A 17,450-nucleotide genomic window follows, 5' to 3' on the forward strand; every position below is an offset into this window, starting at 1 on the left:
ATTATACAACGCAATTTCCAATACAATGGCCCAGTTTCCTGTTGACCTTGGCAAGGTTGCCATCTAACGGAGAAAAAACAAACCTCTGCACCGTACCACACCTCATTCCAATTGTAAGGTACACTGGCGAATATTTGTTGTTTCTCTTGAGGCGTGGCCGATATTACCCAGGATGAGTTTAAACCAGTAAACACCCCATAAATCTCACATTCTTCCTTCATCATTTGCCACAAACCGCATGAAAATCTTATTTCAGTTAGAAATTTTAGACCCAAATGAAATTCATGAGTTAAAAAAAATACCCTATGTATATATATAAAATTATAGGCCTTCCGGATGTCAAAATTTAACTTAAAATTCTAAAAACTTTTGCGACATTCCAGTTAAGAAAGTACCATTGATAAAACAAAAAAAGAAACAAGTTTAAAAGTTAATATATTTTTATTAATATCACTTGAAGTTAACAAAAGGATTTTTTAAAAAAAAGTTATGTTAACAACATAATCCTCCGTATTTGATCTTACAGGAAGTCAATATATATCTAGTAGGAACATCAGTTTATATTACGGAGAATTGTTAACTATAGTCCAGTTATCACAGTCAATTATTCAAATTAACTAACAAAAATATACTTTTTTACTACTCCTGTTATATCGTCAGTCTTCTGAGGATTGATCAACAATCCAAACACAAGAATCCGATGCCCATAAGCACTGTCATTTACTCTCAGAACCCGCAATTCTTGCCTTACTCTTTCATTTCCAACGATAAACAAATACTCAATTAAGTGAACATTAAACATACAATAATCTAAGAAACATCACAAACTCTAAAGAAATTTCAAAAATATTTGCTTCTTTCCCCTCCATTTTCGAAGGCAATGTTCGAAAAAGGAAATCATACAAAATATAGATTATTTGCAATCTACAGGACGGTTTTATTGGTTAAGAAATACCACATTGTACTTCGTGCAAATTTTTAAAGATGCCATACATTTGTACCACTTTCACAAAAGCAATGACGCGTATTTCAGCAAAAATTCTACAGCTTTTCGTGTCTTAGTTCTATTGGTGAAATTTTCAGGCAATGAAACTAAGAAATTGTGGATCATTTAAAAGAAGTTTGTATGGACATTAGTTGTGCAAGTTTGATAATGTTCCGTAAATTGTCTGAAGTCTGCAACTTTTGGCACATTTTCAATTCAAAAAATTTGCACTATATTTGTACTTTACAAACTACCGTCAGTAAATGTGTGCATATTGGAAATAATTTGAGCTTATACTTTATTATAATAAAAAAATATTTGAAGGACCATACTCTTCTAACCTAAGTAAAACTATTCCACGGAAAAAAATATTAAACAACCAAACAGAACATTGAAATTGGTTTGGTTTACTTATGAATATGGGTACAAGCTTTTTCAATGAGTGATCACAACTTTTTGAAAAATAGTATACCCTGAATGTGAAAACAACTAGGAAAACAGATATGCAACTGCAATTACGTTGATACTATTATATTATTCTAATAATCAATTAGTTTGTAAACTCTATAATTTAATTATTTAAAAAAAAAAAAAAGACAAACAGAAACGTTCAAATATCCCGCTACTTGTACTTGTTGTGCTAAACGTCACTTACAGTTTCATCTTCATGTGAATAACTGTAGGAGTCATTTCAAAATTCAACAAGTCATTTAACAATTTGAGTCATCTTAGTGCAAATGGTTGATTGTCATTATCAAAACAACCGGCACAATTAAAATCAACACCTCTCTCTCCTATTCTATATAATACTATAGACAGGAACAGTGGTATAAATAACAAATATTGGTCCCCCCCTCCCCTTCCTTGAAATCTTTAATGTTAGTTTAAATTTGCAACGTAATATTCCAGATTTAATTTTAAGAAATGTGTATTAGAATTTTTTTTTTTTTAAACTTCAACGTAAATATCACACTACTCTTTCGTACCTTTTCTTTTAAAGACATTTGGATGTCATGTCATCTACAGGGGGTTTCAGAACAACACCGACAACGTTTGGGAGGTGATTCCTGACACCAAAATAAGGCAAAAAGTATAGACCAACTTGGGTGCAGAAATCCGCCATTTCGGAGTTATAGGCTGCCAAAAACATGGAAAATGAACTTTCAAGGTCCATAGCTGCAAAAGTATAGAACTTACCGTAGTCGGGTCAAGACTTCACTTAGAAACTAAGGCCTGTGACAAACATCTTGGCATTTCAGCTAAACAAATAAAACGCTAGCTCTGCTGTGACGTTGCCAAGTGGTAAAGGGGTGTGGCTACGGGTAAGCAGACAAACTACAGCGCGATCAGCTGACAGGGGATAGACGTGGATGTGTACAATATAAACGTGGCAATACCGCTGGCCTCTCATTTGCTAGTAGCATTTAGAGGGAACTTGAAGCGCCGCCTTCAAATGCCAAGATGTTTGTCACGCCGTTTAGTATGTGCCCTATCCAAATATCCATGTTTCAGAATCCTAAGGTACTTCCGCAACAATTTTTATAGAGGTAGTTAATGAGTACTTCAAATTATATACCCGCAGCCAAACTCTATAAAAATTGTTGCGTGAGTAGCGCAGGATTCTGAAACATGTATTTTGGATAGCGTACATATTAGTTCCTAAGTGAAGTCTTGACCCGACTACGGTAGATCCCATAGTTTTTGAGCTATAAATCTTTAAAATTCATTTTACATGTTTTCGGTAGCCTATAACTCCGAAATGACGGATTTCTGTACCCAGGTTGGTCTATACTTTTCTTCTTATCTTGGTGTCAGGAATCACCTCCCAAACGTTGTTGTTGTTGTTCTGAAACACCCTGTATAAATATCGATAGATATGACAGAATTTTCCAAGAATTGTGGTATATATTTTAAATTATGCTTTATTTTCCAAAATTATGCTTTTAAAATTAGTTTCTTCTGGACCTTTAGACAACCACAACCATGTTGAAGGTACCAACCAGATGTGTAAATTGCTGTTATGCTTTTGGGTTGCCCTACTAATAACCAAAGATTGCTTTTACAGGATACATAGAAACTCAAGTAAAATAAGTCATACTTGGTGTTCAAGGTTCATTTTCAAGAAAGTATACTTATAAATACATGTTTTTTTTTTAAAAAAAAAAAAAATTAGAGAAATAAAATCTTCCCCTACAAGTAACAATGTGCAGAATCGGAATGAATGTTTCATGATTTATGACCCAAAGTATAATATTAGCACCAACAAATTACATACTGATATTATTCAAGTACTACGTATACGCAAAAATAGCAAAACTCTATAGTGTAAACTTACATGATATATAAAATACTAATATTACTACTGGAACACACTTGTCTGCAGTCACTAGAAATGAATATTGCAAGGAGATTTTACAGAGAGTACTGTTACAACAGAATGTATATTCCTTACTGGAACGTCAGTTACAAAAATTAAACCCTGAGTTAAGTAAATTGCAAGAATTAAAATAGCTATAATGAAAGCTTTCAATGTCTACATTCCCAATATCCCCTTAGTGTATCATATACAATTTTTCTGAAAGTTCAATTTTGTCTTTCATCACTGGGATTCATATTGGGCTTTCAGTATAATTAAACTATTAAGTTATTTAAAACTCGCATTGCAAGTCAAATTCAGTACAGCTCAAAAACTGTTCTTTCTTAAACGGTGATTTCTAGTCAAAATTAGACGCATTCTAGTCATAAAAGTTCAGTCCCAAAGTAAGTTTCGTGATTTTCGGGTACACAGACGTCCTGATTTTGAACAATAATCTATAATGATAACGATTATTATCTCTCAGTAGTTACATGCGTACAAAAAATTAAAACTACTGGCACCTAAGTTAAAACAGCAGTCAAATTCCTGAATTATATCTCAGTTACATTAAAATTGAATTTTTTTACAATTCAATTTATATTTCAACATTACAAAAAATCTCCTGTATACATCTAATTAACACAACACAAAATAATACATTTATGGAGATCTTTAGGTGCTGACAGCCTAAACGGAGGTCAAATTGGATCAACTTGATGTAATTTTTTCCCCTATACTAGAAAAATCAGACTAGTTCGCAATAATAAAGAAATGCGACACATTTAGCTACTAACACTTAAGTTCTCTATATAAAAAACGCAAATTTGACGAACACTTTATCACAAGAAAACCTGAGATTAATTGTTGGCAAGCCCTATTGGTCCTTGCAATCTTCTGACTCCAGCTATTTTCTTTCTTTCGGAATCTTTCTTTCCCCTCTCAAGATATGTTCAAAGTTTGATAATTTCGGAAGAACGCATTACGACATTCAGCTTTGAGCTCACTATAACAATTTTAAAATTACGAATACACAATATATATAATTGGCAAGTACTCCAACGTAAAGATGCACGAACGCCTTGATTTCTTAAAAAATCAGAAACAGTCATGTGTTTGATTTTTGATGTACGTATCTTTTTTAAATTATAATTCTATTTCTTTATTACAGATAAATTAATTCCGGGATTTATTGTAACATCTGAAAGTAGCTCGCGATATCAAGCTAAAACAGTATCGATAATGAATAATGAATATATACATATGTTTAAACTCTGAAAACATGATAATATATATATGGTATGACAATGATATCAACCATCATACAAATAAACTACCAACAATAAACAATCAAAGAAAGAAACATGCAGACTCTCTCAATAACTTTGCCTTAAACAGTCAACTCTCAACTATAAAACTTCAGCACCAACCAGTGCCTTTACTATACTCTTGGAGTGACCCGTACACACACAACACTTAACTAAAATTCAAATATTTTCGGTTAAATTTGAAATAACACACACATATATATATATATATACATATACACACACATACACACTACTGACGAAGAAATTAAAAATACACAAACTAGGAATTAACAATTATGCCACGTATTGTGCCTGGCAGATGGACACAGCAAACAATATCGCATCAGTGCAGTCTTTATCACAAACTTTTTAGAAGGTACTTGCACGTTACGACTAGATTAATAAATAAAATATATTTTATTTTACATACACATATATGTATATATATACAAACACATACACACAAAGAGAACAATATACATTATTATACACATGCACATACAATAATAAAAGAGAATTAAAAAGATAAACTTTGGTTTCAAGAGATAACAAAACACACACTTAAATGGAAAGAGTTGAAAAACACAGGAAAGGAGTGAAGAGAACTGGTACCCAGCTGCCTACATCTCCTCTGGCTCCTCCCCTAGGAAATCGAATTGATAGGCAAGATTCTTGGGTGTTGATTGTGCTCTTCGAATCAGCATTTCTCTGGAGAAGGTCGGTGTCATAGGTGACTCAGGCTCATCGAAGACACTGTCCCAAGCAATGCTAAAAAGGAAAATAATGCTCTTCAGATTCAACAACAAATATAAATACAATGAAATTCAAATTGTATTAGAATTATTTCGCAGAAAAGATAATTGAAAGTACTGACATTTCAAAAGCAAGTAAAACTTTAGAAATTCATGTACACCACAGATGAATACCTTTCCCAACGTTGAGAGCGAATCTTGGCAATGGTTCGAGCGGTTTACGACCATTTAGACAATTTAAATGACAAGTTTATCACAATGAAAAACTAACTAATTACGCAACCCAGGTTCATCATGTATCTTAACTATATATAAAACTACATGAACTGACATAAAATAAAGGGATACTTCCGGCTGATGTGGAAAATTGAAATTTGGCACGATTGTAACTTTCAGGGACTAACCCACAGGAAAATTTCCAAATCTGAATATTTTTAGTTTTTAGGGGGTCTAAAGGGGGATGAAGTAATTCCCATGTTAATTAATTATTTCCATTATTTTTTGACATATAATCTGATATTTTAAGCGCTTGGAATTGGAATAAAAACTTTAAAGTTTGCATGTTTATACGTTTTCGTTAGCGTTATCCAAGTAAATAACCAAAAATAAAAATGTCCAACTTTAGAATGTTTTTTATGGGGAACTGAAAAATCTTTCCCTGTACAGTTGAGAAAAGAAGAAAAAAAAAAACTATTTTGCAATGCTCTGCTTCACAACTGCGTGGATTAGATTAGCATAAACAACCCCTGCGATACCCCCAAAAGCAAAAATCAAGTAGTGATAAATCATGTGATCTGGAACGTCCAAGCCACATCAGGTAGTCATCAAATATTCCTTCAAGAAACTATACTACATGAGACGTTACCCTAACTTCTTTCGAGTAACAACAATGTTTATTTACTTCAAGAAGATTAACAAATTGCAAATTATGACACTGTAGAACTGGCTGATGAGGATCGTGCCACAAAGTGTGGACCTCACTATTCATCGTCGTGAAGTATACACCACACCTTTACTTTCAAAGAATATAACGCGTTTCATAGAACATGTGAATTATCTGTTAACCAATAATTATTTTGACCGTTGATGCTCCCACCCAGATGAAATTACGTCACATTACTGAAAAATACTTCATCCAATAGAAGTACGTCGTGATGTCTCACTAATGTAGTCAAGATATCTATAGTTCGAAATTCGTTTAAAAATGTCCGAATCTTTGTTCTTGCACAGTGGATGTGGTATGCACGGAGATGTAATAGTACTGTCGCCTTCCGAGCAATCCTATACGGCATCTGTTGTGCTGCTAGTTTGGGCACGCTTTCTCAGAAAATGTAATGTTTATATATTTCATATAGTGTGTCCGTTAATACACGAGAATCTTTTCTAACACTTAAAACAACAGGTTACATGTTAAGATGATCACCAATTAAATTAATTCTAATAATATTAACAAGACTAATTTTAGAATTTAACGCCTTTTTGTGGAACCGAAATTATGTCAAAAGTGAATCTACAGACCAACATCATGCATTCTAATAGGAATTAAACGTAGACATAGAACGGACCAACAGGTATGAATTTGTTAAGGCGACCACTTTCATACAACTTGGTTGAAATTTGACGTTATTCACCTTACCACCTATATTACAAGAATTAGGAAACAAAACTGCAGCACTAATCTTGTGTATTTTTGAGTTCCCACATGAAACACTAAATCCTTTGTTTGCGTGCGGTTCTCTGGAATCGTGCGACAGAAATATACTACTAAATAACTTACACATTTGTAAAGCAGGAAAAATCATATCTAAGATACACAGGCGCGCTTAAGAATATAGAAAATAGAAAAATGTAACAATTTCAGCAGTTCTTACCATGGGTTTTCCCGTGGAGACCTTTCCCTATCTGCATCTGAGGTGCTTTGGCACAAAGACTTCTTGGATCTAATCAAACGATTTCTTGGTGGTGTAGAGCTAATCACATTGATTTGAGGAATGTCTATATTCTCATTCCGGAATTGTAAGTTATTATTCTTCTCCAAGTATCTGTCATGATTATCATTGCTGGAACAATATCCAATTGAATCTTGACTACTAAAGTCAAACGATTGGTCGTTATCTTCTACGTTTGAATAAGAGTCGTCGTCTCCTGTTGACAGGCTTACGATACTATCATCTGTTGAACAAGACAGTTTCAAACTGTGGCACATACTGAAAGATGGCGCCAAAACATTTCTGTCATCACGTGGAGTTGATGTTCGATTCTCTGGTATAGGAAGCGATAGCTGTTTACTTGTAGTAGGTCTAAAAGGCTTCGCATCAGTCTGTGGCGTATTTGGAAGAACGATGTCTGTATCCACTAACTTGAAACCCTCTGAAAAGAAACAAAATAAAGATAATGTATCACATACAGAAATCGACTAATTCTTTTGAACGGGTTTGCTTTTAGTTTCAAAACAAGATGACGAGCAGGAGAATGATCCCTCATGTCACAGCACTTAAATAATGGCGTTGTGATGAAAAACTTTCGAGAATGTAACATTATCATATCTAACGTAAAACTAAACATGTAAAAAAATGTATGAATGCTTTTTGTTATTTACTTGTTTATTTATTTATTGAAAGTGAGTTCCTATTAGAAATAGTTTTAGTAAATTTAGTTAAAATTCTGAATACCAAGCATCTGAAGTAAAGTATTGTACAATGTGCAGAAGTGATTATGTCGGACGTTCTGTCGAAAGCCCTGGAGAACTGTAAACATCGCTTACACGTCTATTGATATTGAAGGTATACACATTGAACTATGAACCCTTATGTAACCTGGATTTTGACTAACTCTGTCTATAATCCAATAGGAAAGTCAAGAGTGTAGCCTCTCTCTCTCTCCACATCTTTAGTAAACCCAGCAGAATACTTGCCAGACATGGTATAAGAGTTATTCACACCAGTGAAGGACAACCTACACCTACGCACCCCTGGAATTACGTTGCATACCTTGTGAATGTGGCGGATCATACACGGGGTAAACTGGACGCACCATAGAAAGATGCAAAGCACCCAACAGCTACGTCAGACTTCAGCAACCCGAAAAGTCAGGACTAGAAGAGCCCAGCTTAGAGCTGGGACAGAATCAATCTTACAAATATTACCATAGTAGCCAATTGCAGCAATTTTTGGGACAGAATAATGAATAACTATTTCACTTCACAGCAACAATCTCAATACAGACAATGGGTTTCAACTCAGTCCTATCTGGTCAGTCCTTTTCAGGAACAAAAAACAGGCGTTGAACAAAGGCACTTCTCGTAACCACGACAGCCAATCAGGAGCCACCGTTTCCCTCACAGGCCCCCATTCATAGTTTGTTACGCTATTTCATTTAGTTGTCGTAAAAAGGAAAAAAAAAAAAAAAAAAAGGTAATGATAAGCTTCTTAGTGTATCAAAATTGTTAGTTGTCAAGGTGATGACCTTGAACTTCACTTTCAGTCTGCTAGTTTGGTATGAAGGTCAGTAGGTGCTACCATCTAGAAATTTCTTGCGTAGAAACAAAAAGTGAATCGTAGAAACAAGTGTCAATACGTCTACAAAATTGTTCTAATCGGACATGAATAACCTTGCTAAATTATGTATCTGAAACAACGTAGACATATCAAAAGTAATATCACGCTTACAGTGCTGATTGTATTGAAAGTGTACAGTTTGGAAAAATATACGGAAATTAGTGAATTAAATGTTGGTGAAGTGACGTACTTTTCTGATGGAAATTGAATTTTTACTCACTGAATTGCTTCAATTACATTATCAAATGGATAAGTATTTGGTTTTAGTTAGAATTAATGGTTTTGTTAAAATATGTGACTAAAATTAAACTACAATTTTGATATTACTTATAAATACAAGAACTATCACAAAACTTTCTTTATGCGGAATCTTAAAATTACGGTATTAACAGAAGTCTTTATTTTAGTTTTGCTTATTAAACGTAATGAAATTAATTTTTTTCTGTTATATGGCCATCTTTGATTTATATAAAGCACAGAGAAGCAAAATTCCGCTGCTGCCTAAGAAAACTTCTCATTTATTAAAAAGGCATGCAACAAACTCCGCCTCTACATAGTCACTATACATAAGCCCCCATATTTCCGGGCCCAAAAATTACAGACTGATTAGCTTATTATGTGCGAAGGGCTAAACTAACAGAATCTGTAATATTAAATAGAATTACGAAACATTATTTTAAAAAAAATCAAAACTCTATTATAAACAGGGTGTCTACTGGAATACCAGAAAGTAAATTCATGACTTTTCATGACCTTTTTGTTCAAATTTTCATGACCATGGCGATAAAAATTTACCATTAGTAATAATAAACCCCTACCATCAGTGGTGCATCGGAACTATGCGGGTTGCTAGTCTTAAATATCACTTATTGTGAATCTTAAAGAAAGAATCTAAAATTCTGCCGCCTTGTGCTCGAGCACAGAATAGCACTTACCTAAATACGGGTCTGCTCTTACCAGTGAATCACTCTATATTGTATTTGAAGTTTTAAATTCTGAGTATAATTATCCATGTAGCAGAAATTTGTCTGAAATTAAGCACTCAGAGAACTGCCCAAAGACAGAACAAATTATAAAAGAAATTCGTTTTAAAAAAATAGATCATCAAATTTAAAATCTGCAAACTCAAACGAATAATATTATTTGCATAAGTCTAAAGGCCCCAAAATACACAATTTACATTTCTTAGAAGTAAAGAAATAGCAGATCAGAAAGTTGGACAGTAAAAAGTTGTTACTATATTACAGAGACTAGAAGATGAAATGGGGAGCAGCTAGGAAGACAGTAAAGTACCAGTTAGCCAGCACTAACTGGTGGGGGAAATTCTCACAATTACTGACCTGATACAACTGTTTTTAGTACATGCAGTATGAGGTATAAAAGAATGAAGTATAAAAATATACTCTGAGATTTCAGATTTTCATGATCAGTTGGGTAAATAAAGGACTTTTTCATGGCTTTCATGACCACTAAGCAAAATATATGACTTTTTCATGACTTTCGTGACTTTCATGACCAGTAGACACCCTGATAAATGAACAATTTGGATTTAAGGACGGCTACTCAAGTACAATGCACAAAAAAAGTCAAATACTTAGAAGTAACATTAGACTCAGACCTAAAATTCGAAGAACAGATCAACTGTCAAATAGGAAAAGTAACAGGCAGACTAACCAACTTAAAATCGTGATCCCTTTATACATTACCCTCTCTCGACATTTTCCAGTGAGGTTATGTCATCGGTAGATTTTACGCAACACACGCTTGCTTTGGACACACTGAGACTAATTGCTCAACAGTAGGCCTATAGCTAATGTAAACCCACAAATGTTGCAAAGTACTTGGCAAAAAATCGAATATCACTTAGCCGTATTGGAGGCAACAAAGAAAGTGTATTGACAATGCAACAAAAATTTTATGACTATGTCCCTCTTTTGCCACAAACGTACAACTGTAAATCTAACAGCTTCTTAGTAATCAAATTGTGTAATGTGGAAATACACTTATGGATTACAATTAAACATAAACGGCTTCACTAAACCTTAACCATACAAAATCCTTATATGATCCGATCTTGAGAGCAAACTGTAACAGCAGCAATGAGATAACGGTTTTAATTTACTGTTAACTAAAGCTGAAAAACATTTGATCAAAAATCCGTGCTCCACAAAACTTAAACAACACATGGTAGCAGATATAAACAAAAATGGGAAAAAAACGTTTCATACAGATTCATGGATACTAATAAACATGCAAGAAAATAAACAGCATATAGTATAATATGGTGTTTATAAAGAACACTGTACAAAAAGCATTACATTTCCTCGTCTGTACGATTTGGGTGATTCTTGGATTATGTTGTAGCTGAGGGTCCCCCGGTCAATTTTTTAAATGGAGCCAACTCTCTATGGCCAACCCTGTGACCTCCAGAGGTCACCAATGGTCATACAACAGGTTTTCTGGAAACTGTTGCAAACTTGGCATATAAAATGCAGGACTGATGTAGTGGAAGGTCACAAATCGAAACGTGATGTTGGAGACGTCAGCCGGCAGATCAGTCCTACCGCTGTCCGGAGCGGGAAACTTGGACCCCTATCCCCACGTTACTACAGTACTAGTACTTTCCACACCCCCGGCCTCTGAGCCAGCCGGTGACTTTCTCCTTCCGGTACGTGTGGAAAGAGGAACGATGACTCTGTTCCCTCGGCACACTTGTCAACTGGGACAGCCGGTTGCCCTGTCTTGCTACATTATGCCGTACAACTAGTCATCAGGTTCAAACTTTATACCTTCAAAACCAGAACTTTCAACCTCCCCTCCTTGAAAAATCACGGGCAAATCAGGTTTTGCAGCATCAAAGAAGGTAGGCAGAAGTCTGTTGCTGAGATAGTGAATACGTGATACATTCCTAGCGTAACCCATGTATCACAGTACACTAGCAACGTGTGCGCAGCAACCAATACTTCTGGCTCCGCTTTTTCAAGTGCAGTACCAACCTAATATTGGATCTTTGAATAATTGCTTAGTACCGTCTTCGGGGTGCATGTAGCTGGGTTCTTTAAATGCAACCTAAAGTTGATGTTTGACGGAACCTGAAAACCAGAAGAACATTCGCGCACGCAGAATACCAGCCTCCTCTAATTGAACCTCAAACGTATATTGAAAGCACTGCAAATCTTGACGAGTGCTCTATCATGGGAACCCAGTCATTTCGCCGTTTTAGATCCCCGTTGTCCAACCGAAATGAAATGAAATCTTTGAGTTTTACGTCCCACGGTTATGCCGGTTAGGCTAAAGGAGACGGTGATGATGAGAGATGAGTGAAATGGTGGAATGAAGAAAGTGGGAGGAAACGGGAGAACCCCGAGAAAACCCACGAGCACGGCGTTGTTCAACCGAGCTTTCAAAACATTTGGTTCCTTTTCCAGGTCAAGCATCTTCTTAGCAAATTCAGGCGTCACACCCGTCATTTCAATGGTGGGGCGATACTTATTTAGTAGTGTTTTGTACGGCGTGACCTTTGTTGACCTCTGGAGGTCACAGGGTTGACCGTAGGGAGTTGGTCTCATATAAACAATTGACCAGGGAGCCCTCAGCTACAATATATCCAAAAATTACCCAAATCGGACAGACGAGGAAATGCAATGCTTTTCTGTACGGTCCTTTCAGAAATACTAAAACCCTTAAGAATGAACTGAAATGTGACAGCTTAAGATCGTAAATACCTCGAATAAACATTTATTCTGACCTCCATGTTCTGGGTAAAGATGATAATCAATCCTTGAAGGATGAGGGGAAAAAATGAAATGAAATCTTTGAGTTTTACGTCCCATGGTTATAAGGAGACGGTGATGATGAGTAATGAATGAAATGGTGGAATGAATAAAGTGGGAGGAAACGGGAGAACCCCGAGAAAACCCACGCACACGGTGTTTGTCCACCACAAAGTTCACTTGGCGGGGGCTGGGATCGGACCCGGGACCCCAAGCACCAGAGGTGAACGCTCTACCACTGAGCCACCGCGGCCCTGACGGATGAGGGCTCCTCAGCTCAGGAAAGGTTAGTGATGATGGGTTACGCTACGTGCTTCCTCGTCCAAGAGCATCGTGGACATGCTTGACAGGATTGTGGTTTGACGAGCACGCAGGTCACTTATTATGAGTAATGTTATCGGTTTCCAGAAATCCAGATACAATATGTACACGGAGCGGGCGTGCAGCAACATCAATAAACAAGATCTTCAAACTATATACATTAAAATTATGATCATAAGGGCACAAAATGCCATCACGATAACGCTAAATCGTCTGTTTCCTTTTCAACAATACGGCGCTCTGTTTACTCATCCACCATGAATCAACCTACACCGTGATGGAACCACTGCCCACAAAACGCCTCTGAATGATGAAGTTAGTATGATGCCGCATTCCTGGCTCTCGCGAAACGAAATGCCGTCCTACACCGGACGACAGACTGAAGCGAGTTTCATCTGAGTACACATTTACTCGCCCTCATTGATTCCCTCCCCATCCAAGATCTTCCTGACATGTGTATTATTTACGTTTGTTGTAAGCAACGACGAGCAATGGCAACACACCACCAGCTTCCTGCTATGGAGTCCCTGTTTATTTAACCGTCCGTGAAGTTTCATGGCTAAAACGCCACCCTGTGGAATGCGAATGACAATTTGCCATTTCAGAGCACTACCGCTAGCCGTTCTCTTTGCGATGACAGAAAGCAACCAGTAGTCTACTGTTGTCGGACGGTCTCCTGCGCGAAGTCTATTAACAGTAGAACAAAGCTGAAAGCACTCTCATAACGCTGAACCGGTGCTTTTATTTAAACTGAATTCCCTAGCCACTTTCGCCTGAGACTAAGTCTCAGTGATTCTATCACGGTCAATGTCACTATATTTACGATTCATTTCCAGATGCTACAGTCCACTGCTTCACGGATTAGATGATACTACAACATCCACTGTGACAGAACAAGTGTTGTTAACTGTGACTGATGTAATGCAGTCGAAACGACAATGGTGGTTGTGTTGTACTTTATGCCACGGTAATACCAAGTTGCTTAAGCTTTATCAAGCAGTGTATTATCAGCACGAAGAGAAGAGAAATCATTAACACAATAACTGAATAATTATTTCAATAGAATTCCGTATTAAAAATTCTCAATTATGCTCCCTGACATCATCTGCCACGATTTATAGTTCAAATATAAAATATCAAACTTTCAAGAGAAGAAGAATTACGATGTGGCCAATTCGAAGTTTGTAGAGGACTTTGCACAAGGTACTTGAACAAAATCTACATGTTAAGGGCAGCACAAACCATGACTCAGCACTTAGTTCTCACGTTTAATGTCAGTGTCATGTGAACTACTAAGACGCACATGCAACTACAGGAAAACCCACAAGCATAGAAAATTATTCACTCTTACCGTATACTGGTCTGAGATCACTTTCGCTTTCCTGCTGTGCGCTAACTTCTGCCTCGGCTACCTGTAATAATCAGAATAACGTTAACTCTTAATAAACACAATGCTGTTCTCAACTTACATCAAATTAAAATACAAGAAGAAAGAAAAATCATATACTATTTTCGGGTTAACTTCCAAAGTTGGACGTCCGTTTCAATGAAAATTTTAAAAATTTACAGGAAAGATATGGATAATTTGATCGTTTGTGTGCTTGATAATATATAAGGGTCTCGAAAAATCTGTTTATTTGTTATATATAAGCGGTCATAAACATGGGACTATACGGCGAGTGGAGGGAACTACTTGGCGCAAGGTAACCGAACAATTGCACATTGTGGGAAAGTAACGAGCATTTATGTTATCAACATGGCGAATGTACAAGGGCAATGAAGTAACAGTTTTTACATTTGTAAAGCAATACGTTGATAACGAGCAAAATATTTTAAAAGTTTGTGAAGAGCATGGTTTAATGAACCTAATAACAAATTGCAGAATATGTAGAAAGGAGATAACAGCGAAAAAACGTGGCGAAAGCGGACGCCCAACTTCGGAATAAATGCCATATTTTCAACTTTTTTTTTTTTTTTTTTTTTTAGTGTCTTCCAATTAAGTTGCTTTCCATTCGTTAAATAATTTTCTAAACACCGACTTCTCAATGAATCAATGAAGAAAAACTTATCAGACAGCGAGGGAAAGAAAGTGTTAAGAAAAAATTATAGAAGCGCCCAGATGAGCGACACGATGGGATGTAGGATCACGTGACAAGTTACCAGACTGAAATTAGTGGCGGGAGATAATACATGGGACGGACGGGTAGTCGTGAAGAAGCGAAAATTCGCACATAAAAGTTTGGGGAAAATATTTTGAAGCTACGTGAAAGGTGTGGTTAAATGCAATACTTTGAGACACGTCGATGGGAAATTTGGGTGCTCCAGAAGTATTGATGATTCCTGATGTGAATCAAAGGTGGCGCTACAGAAGGGTGGACAGTGCATATTACCTTCTTTATTGTTCGAAGGTCACAGTCACATCGAATATACGACTGAGCTTCTACCATATCTTCGATGGAACAACGATGTGTTTCAGGAAAAACTCTCATAATAAGGGTGTGAAGGTGGGAGCTTTAGAAAGGAATTAAATACATTAGAATTTTCTTCCAACTGACACCTCTGTCTAGTCAGAAGTAACGAAATTTCCTAGGTACGGTGGGTGAATGCGAATGGACGAAAAAAAAAAAAATGTAGCTAACGACAAAATAACAAAAGTCTGGATACTGTTATATTGTATGTACTCCGTTACTTAAGAACTACGAAAATATATTTTTAAAAAAGTGGTTACTAAAGACCAAAAATTGATGCAAAAATAACGCACCAAAAAACGGCAGGCAAAATAAATGTTAGTAATAGCAGTTTAAATTGCAAAAATGAATATATTCACTGTGCTCATGTCATTACATTATCAAAATTTCACATTAAACGCTTTCATCTTCGGTGAAGATTGTGGTACTGATTAATAAATTATGTTTATGAAAAGGGAATTTAGAATACTGTTAGAAATTCCCTGAATGATTAGGGAATTTAGAAATTAGATTGTCCATAACTCGGGAACCTAAAGTCTGCACAACGCAATATTTCAAACGATAATAAACGCATCAAGGTTTACCATTCTATCAAATTTGACCCCGATGAGATGAGTTCCGAACTATGAGCCTTTCTCTTGGAATGCAGAACGCAAAATATGACTGCCAGTAACTTGGAAATCAAAAGCCTGCACACAGTAATATTTTATACATTTATATAACAAGTCAACATTTTGTGAAAATTTAATTTCACAAAATTGTAAACTGTAAAATTTTAGAAATGTTTTTGATTTTTCTCTCCCAGAGTACCAGATTTTTTTTCTTTCTTTTTTTAAATCACACCATCAGACACTCACAGAAGCCACCAGCTCCAAATTCTGCCCTTCCAGGGAAGATATTGAAATTGGTATCTGGCAAGAGGTACAGATATGAATGCGAGATCGTTTCTACACGAGAAATTCGAATGGAAGAAGTATTCTCTTCATCAAAAGCGTCAACGAACTTCGTAACTCTCTCGAAATGCTCGGCATAATATCAATTTGCACTTAACAAGGTTCACCATCTCGTCAGAACTGGACTAGAAGCCACTGATATATCTGGTGCAATCGTAACACTCTAGCAGGTGATTTAAAAATATCTTTTTACATTAGAAACAAGTTTGTCAATGTCCGGGAAGGATGCGCGAACTTTCTTTGCAATCCTGTGTAAGGTGTGTGCTAAGCACGTCAAGATGTAGCGTTGGTCTCATCTGCTTTCCTCATGTATATGGCTGCATCAGACAGCAAGACAACAACGTTGTCGTGATTAATTCCATTAGGGCAAAATAAATTCACAGCACTGATAAAAGCTATAAAAACTGAGATTCTTTTCCACAATGTCTACTATAAAGAGAAAAAATTTCCATGTATTCTCAGGGCGAATTAGAACTAGAAAACTGTTAATTTCAATTTCTGCGCTCTCCATTTATTCGCCTCCTAAGGTTTTCAATACTTCTGTCAAATTATAATGGCTTTTTTCTCTATGAATTTGGATGCAAACCTGTACTGCATTCATCCATTCAAATCTTTTTCGCTGTTTGCCCAAATGTTGAAGAAAAAAAAAAAAATACAACAATCCATCGATTCTGTTTGATGCATGTTTTAATTATTTCAAAATTCAAAATTTGAGAACTGAAGATAATCTGACACTGAGGACGTCTGAATCAGTTACTGAAAACTATTCTTACCACCAACTTTAGTTTTAATAGCAATCATGTCGCTGAAAAACTACTTTGACTTTTAACAAAGATGCATTATTTGGTTGAACTAATTAATTAATAAATGATAGTTATAAAATATGTAAAAAGACATGACATGATTTTACTCCAAAAATGTATGGAAAAAAAAATATATTAAATATTTCGTAATATTGTTTGACCACAAAATCATGGT

General features: G+C 35.9%; 1 protein-coding gene across 1 annotated transcript in view; it reads right to left on the reverse strand.

The window, feature by feature from the left end:
- Nucleotides 1-651: 651 nt before the first annotated feature.
- LOC145687841 (uncharacterized) overlaps nucleotides 652-17,450 on the reverse strand; it is a 55,849-nt gene continuing 39,050 nt past the window's right edge. Inside the window, exons 8-10 of the mRNA XM_081761299.1 lie at nucleotides 14,403-14,463; nucleotides 7,272-7,770; nucleotides 652-5,416 (exon numbers count right to left, since the gene is read on the reverse strand). Of these exons, the coding sequence (XP_081617425.1) occupies nucleotides 5,269-5,416; nucleotides 7,272-7,770; nucleotides 14,403-14,463 (708 nt within the window). The 3' untranslated portion in view covers nucleotides 652-5,268. The remainder of the gene's footprint in view (nucleotides 5,417-7,271; nucleotides 7,771-14,402; nucleotides 14,464-17,450) is intronic.

The sequence above is a fragment of the Thermobia domestica genome, chromosome 6, assembly GCF_964235325.1.
Source record: "Thermobia domestica chromosome 6, izTheDome1.hap1.1, whole genome shotgun sequence".
Taxonomy (NCBI): Eukaryota; Metazoa; Arthropoda; class Insecta; order Zygentoma; family Lepismatidae; genus Thermobia; species Thermobia domestica.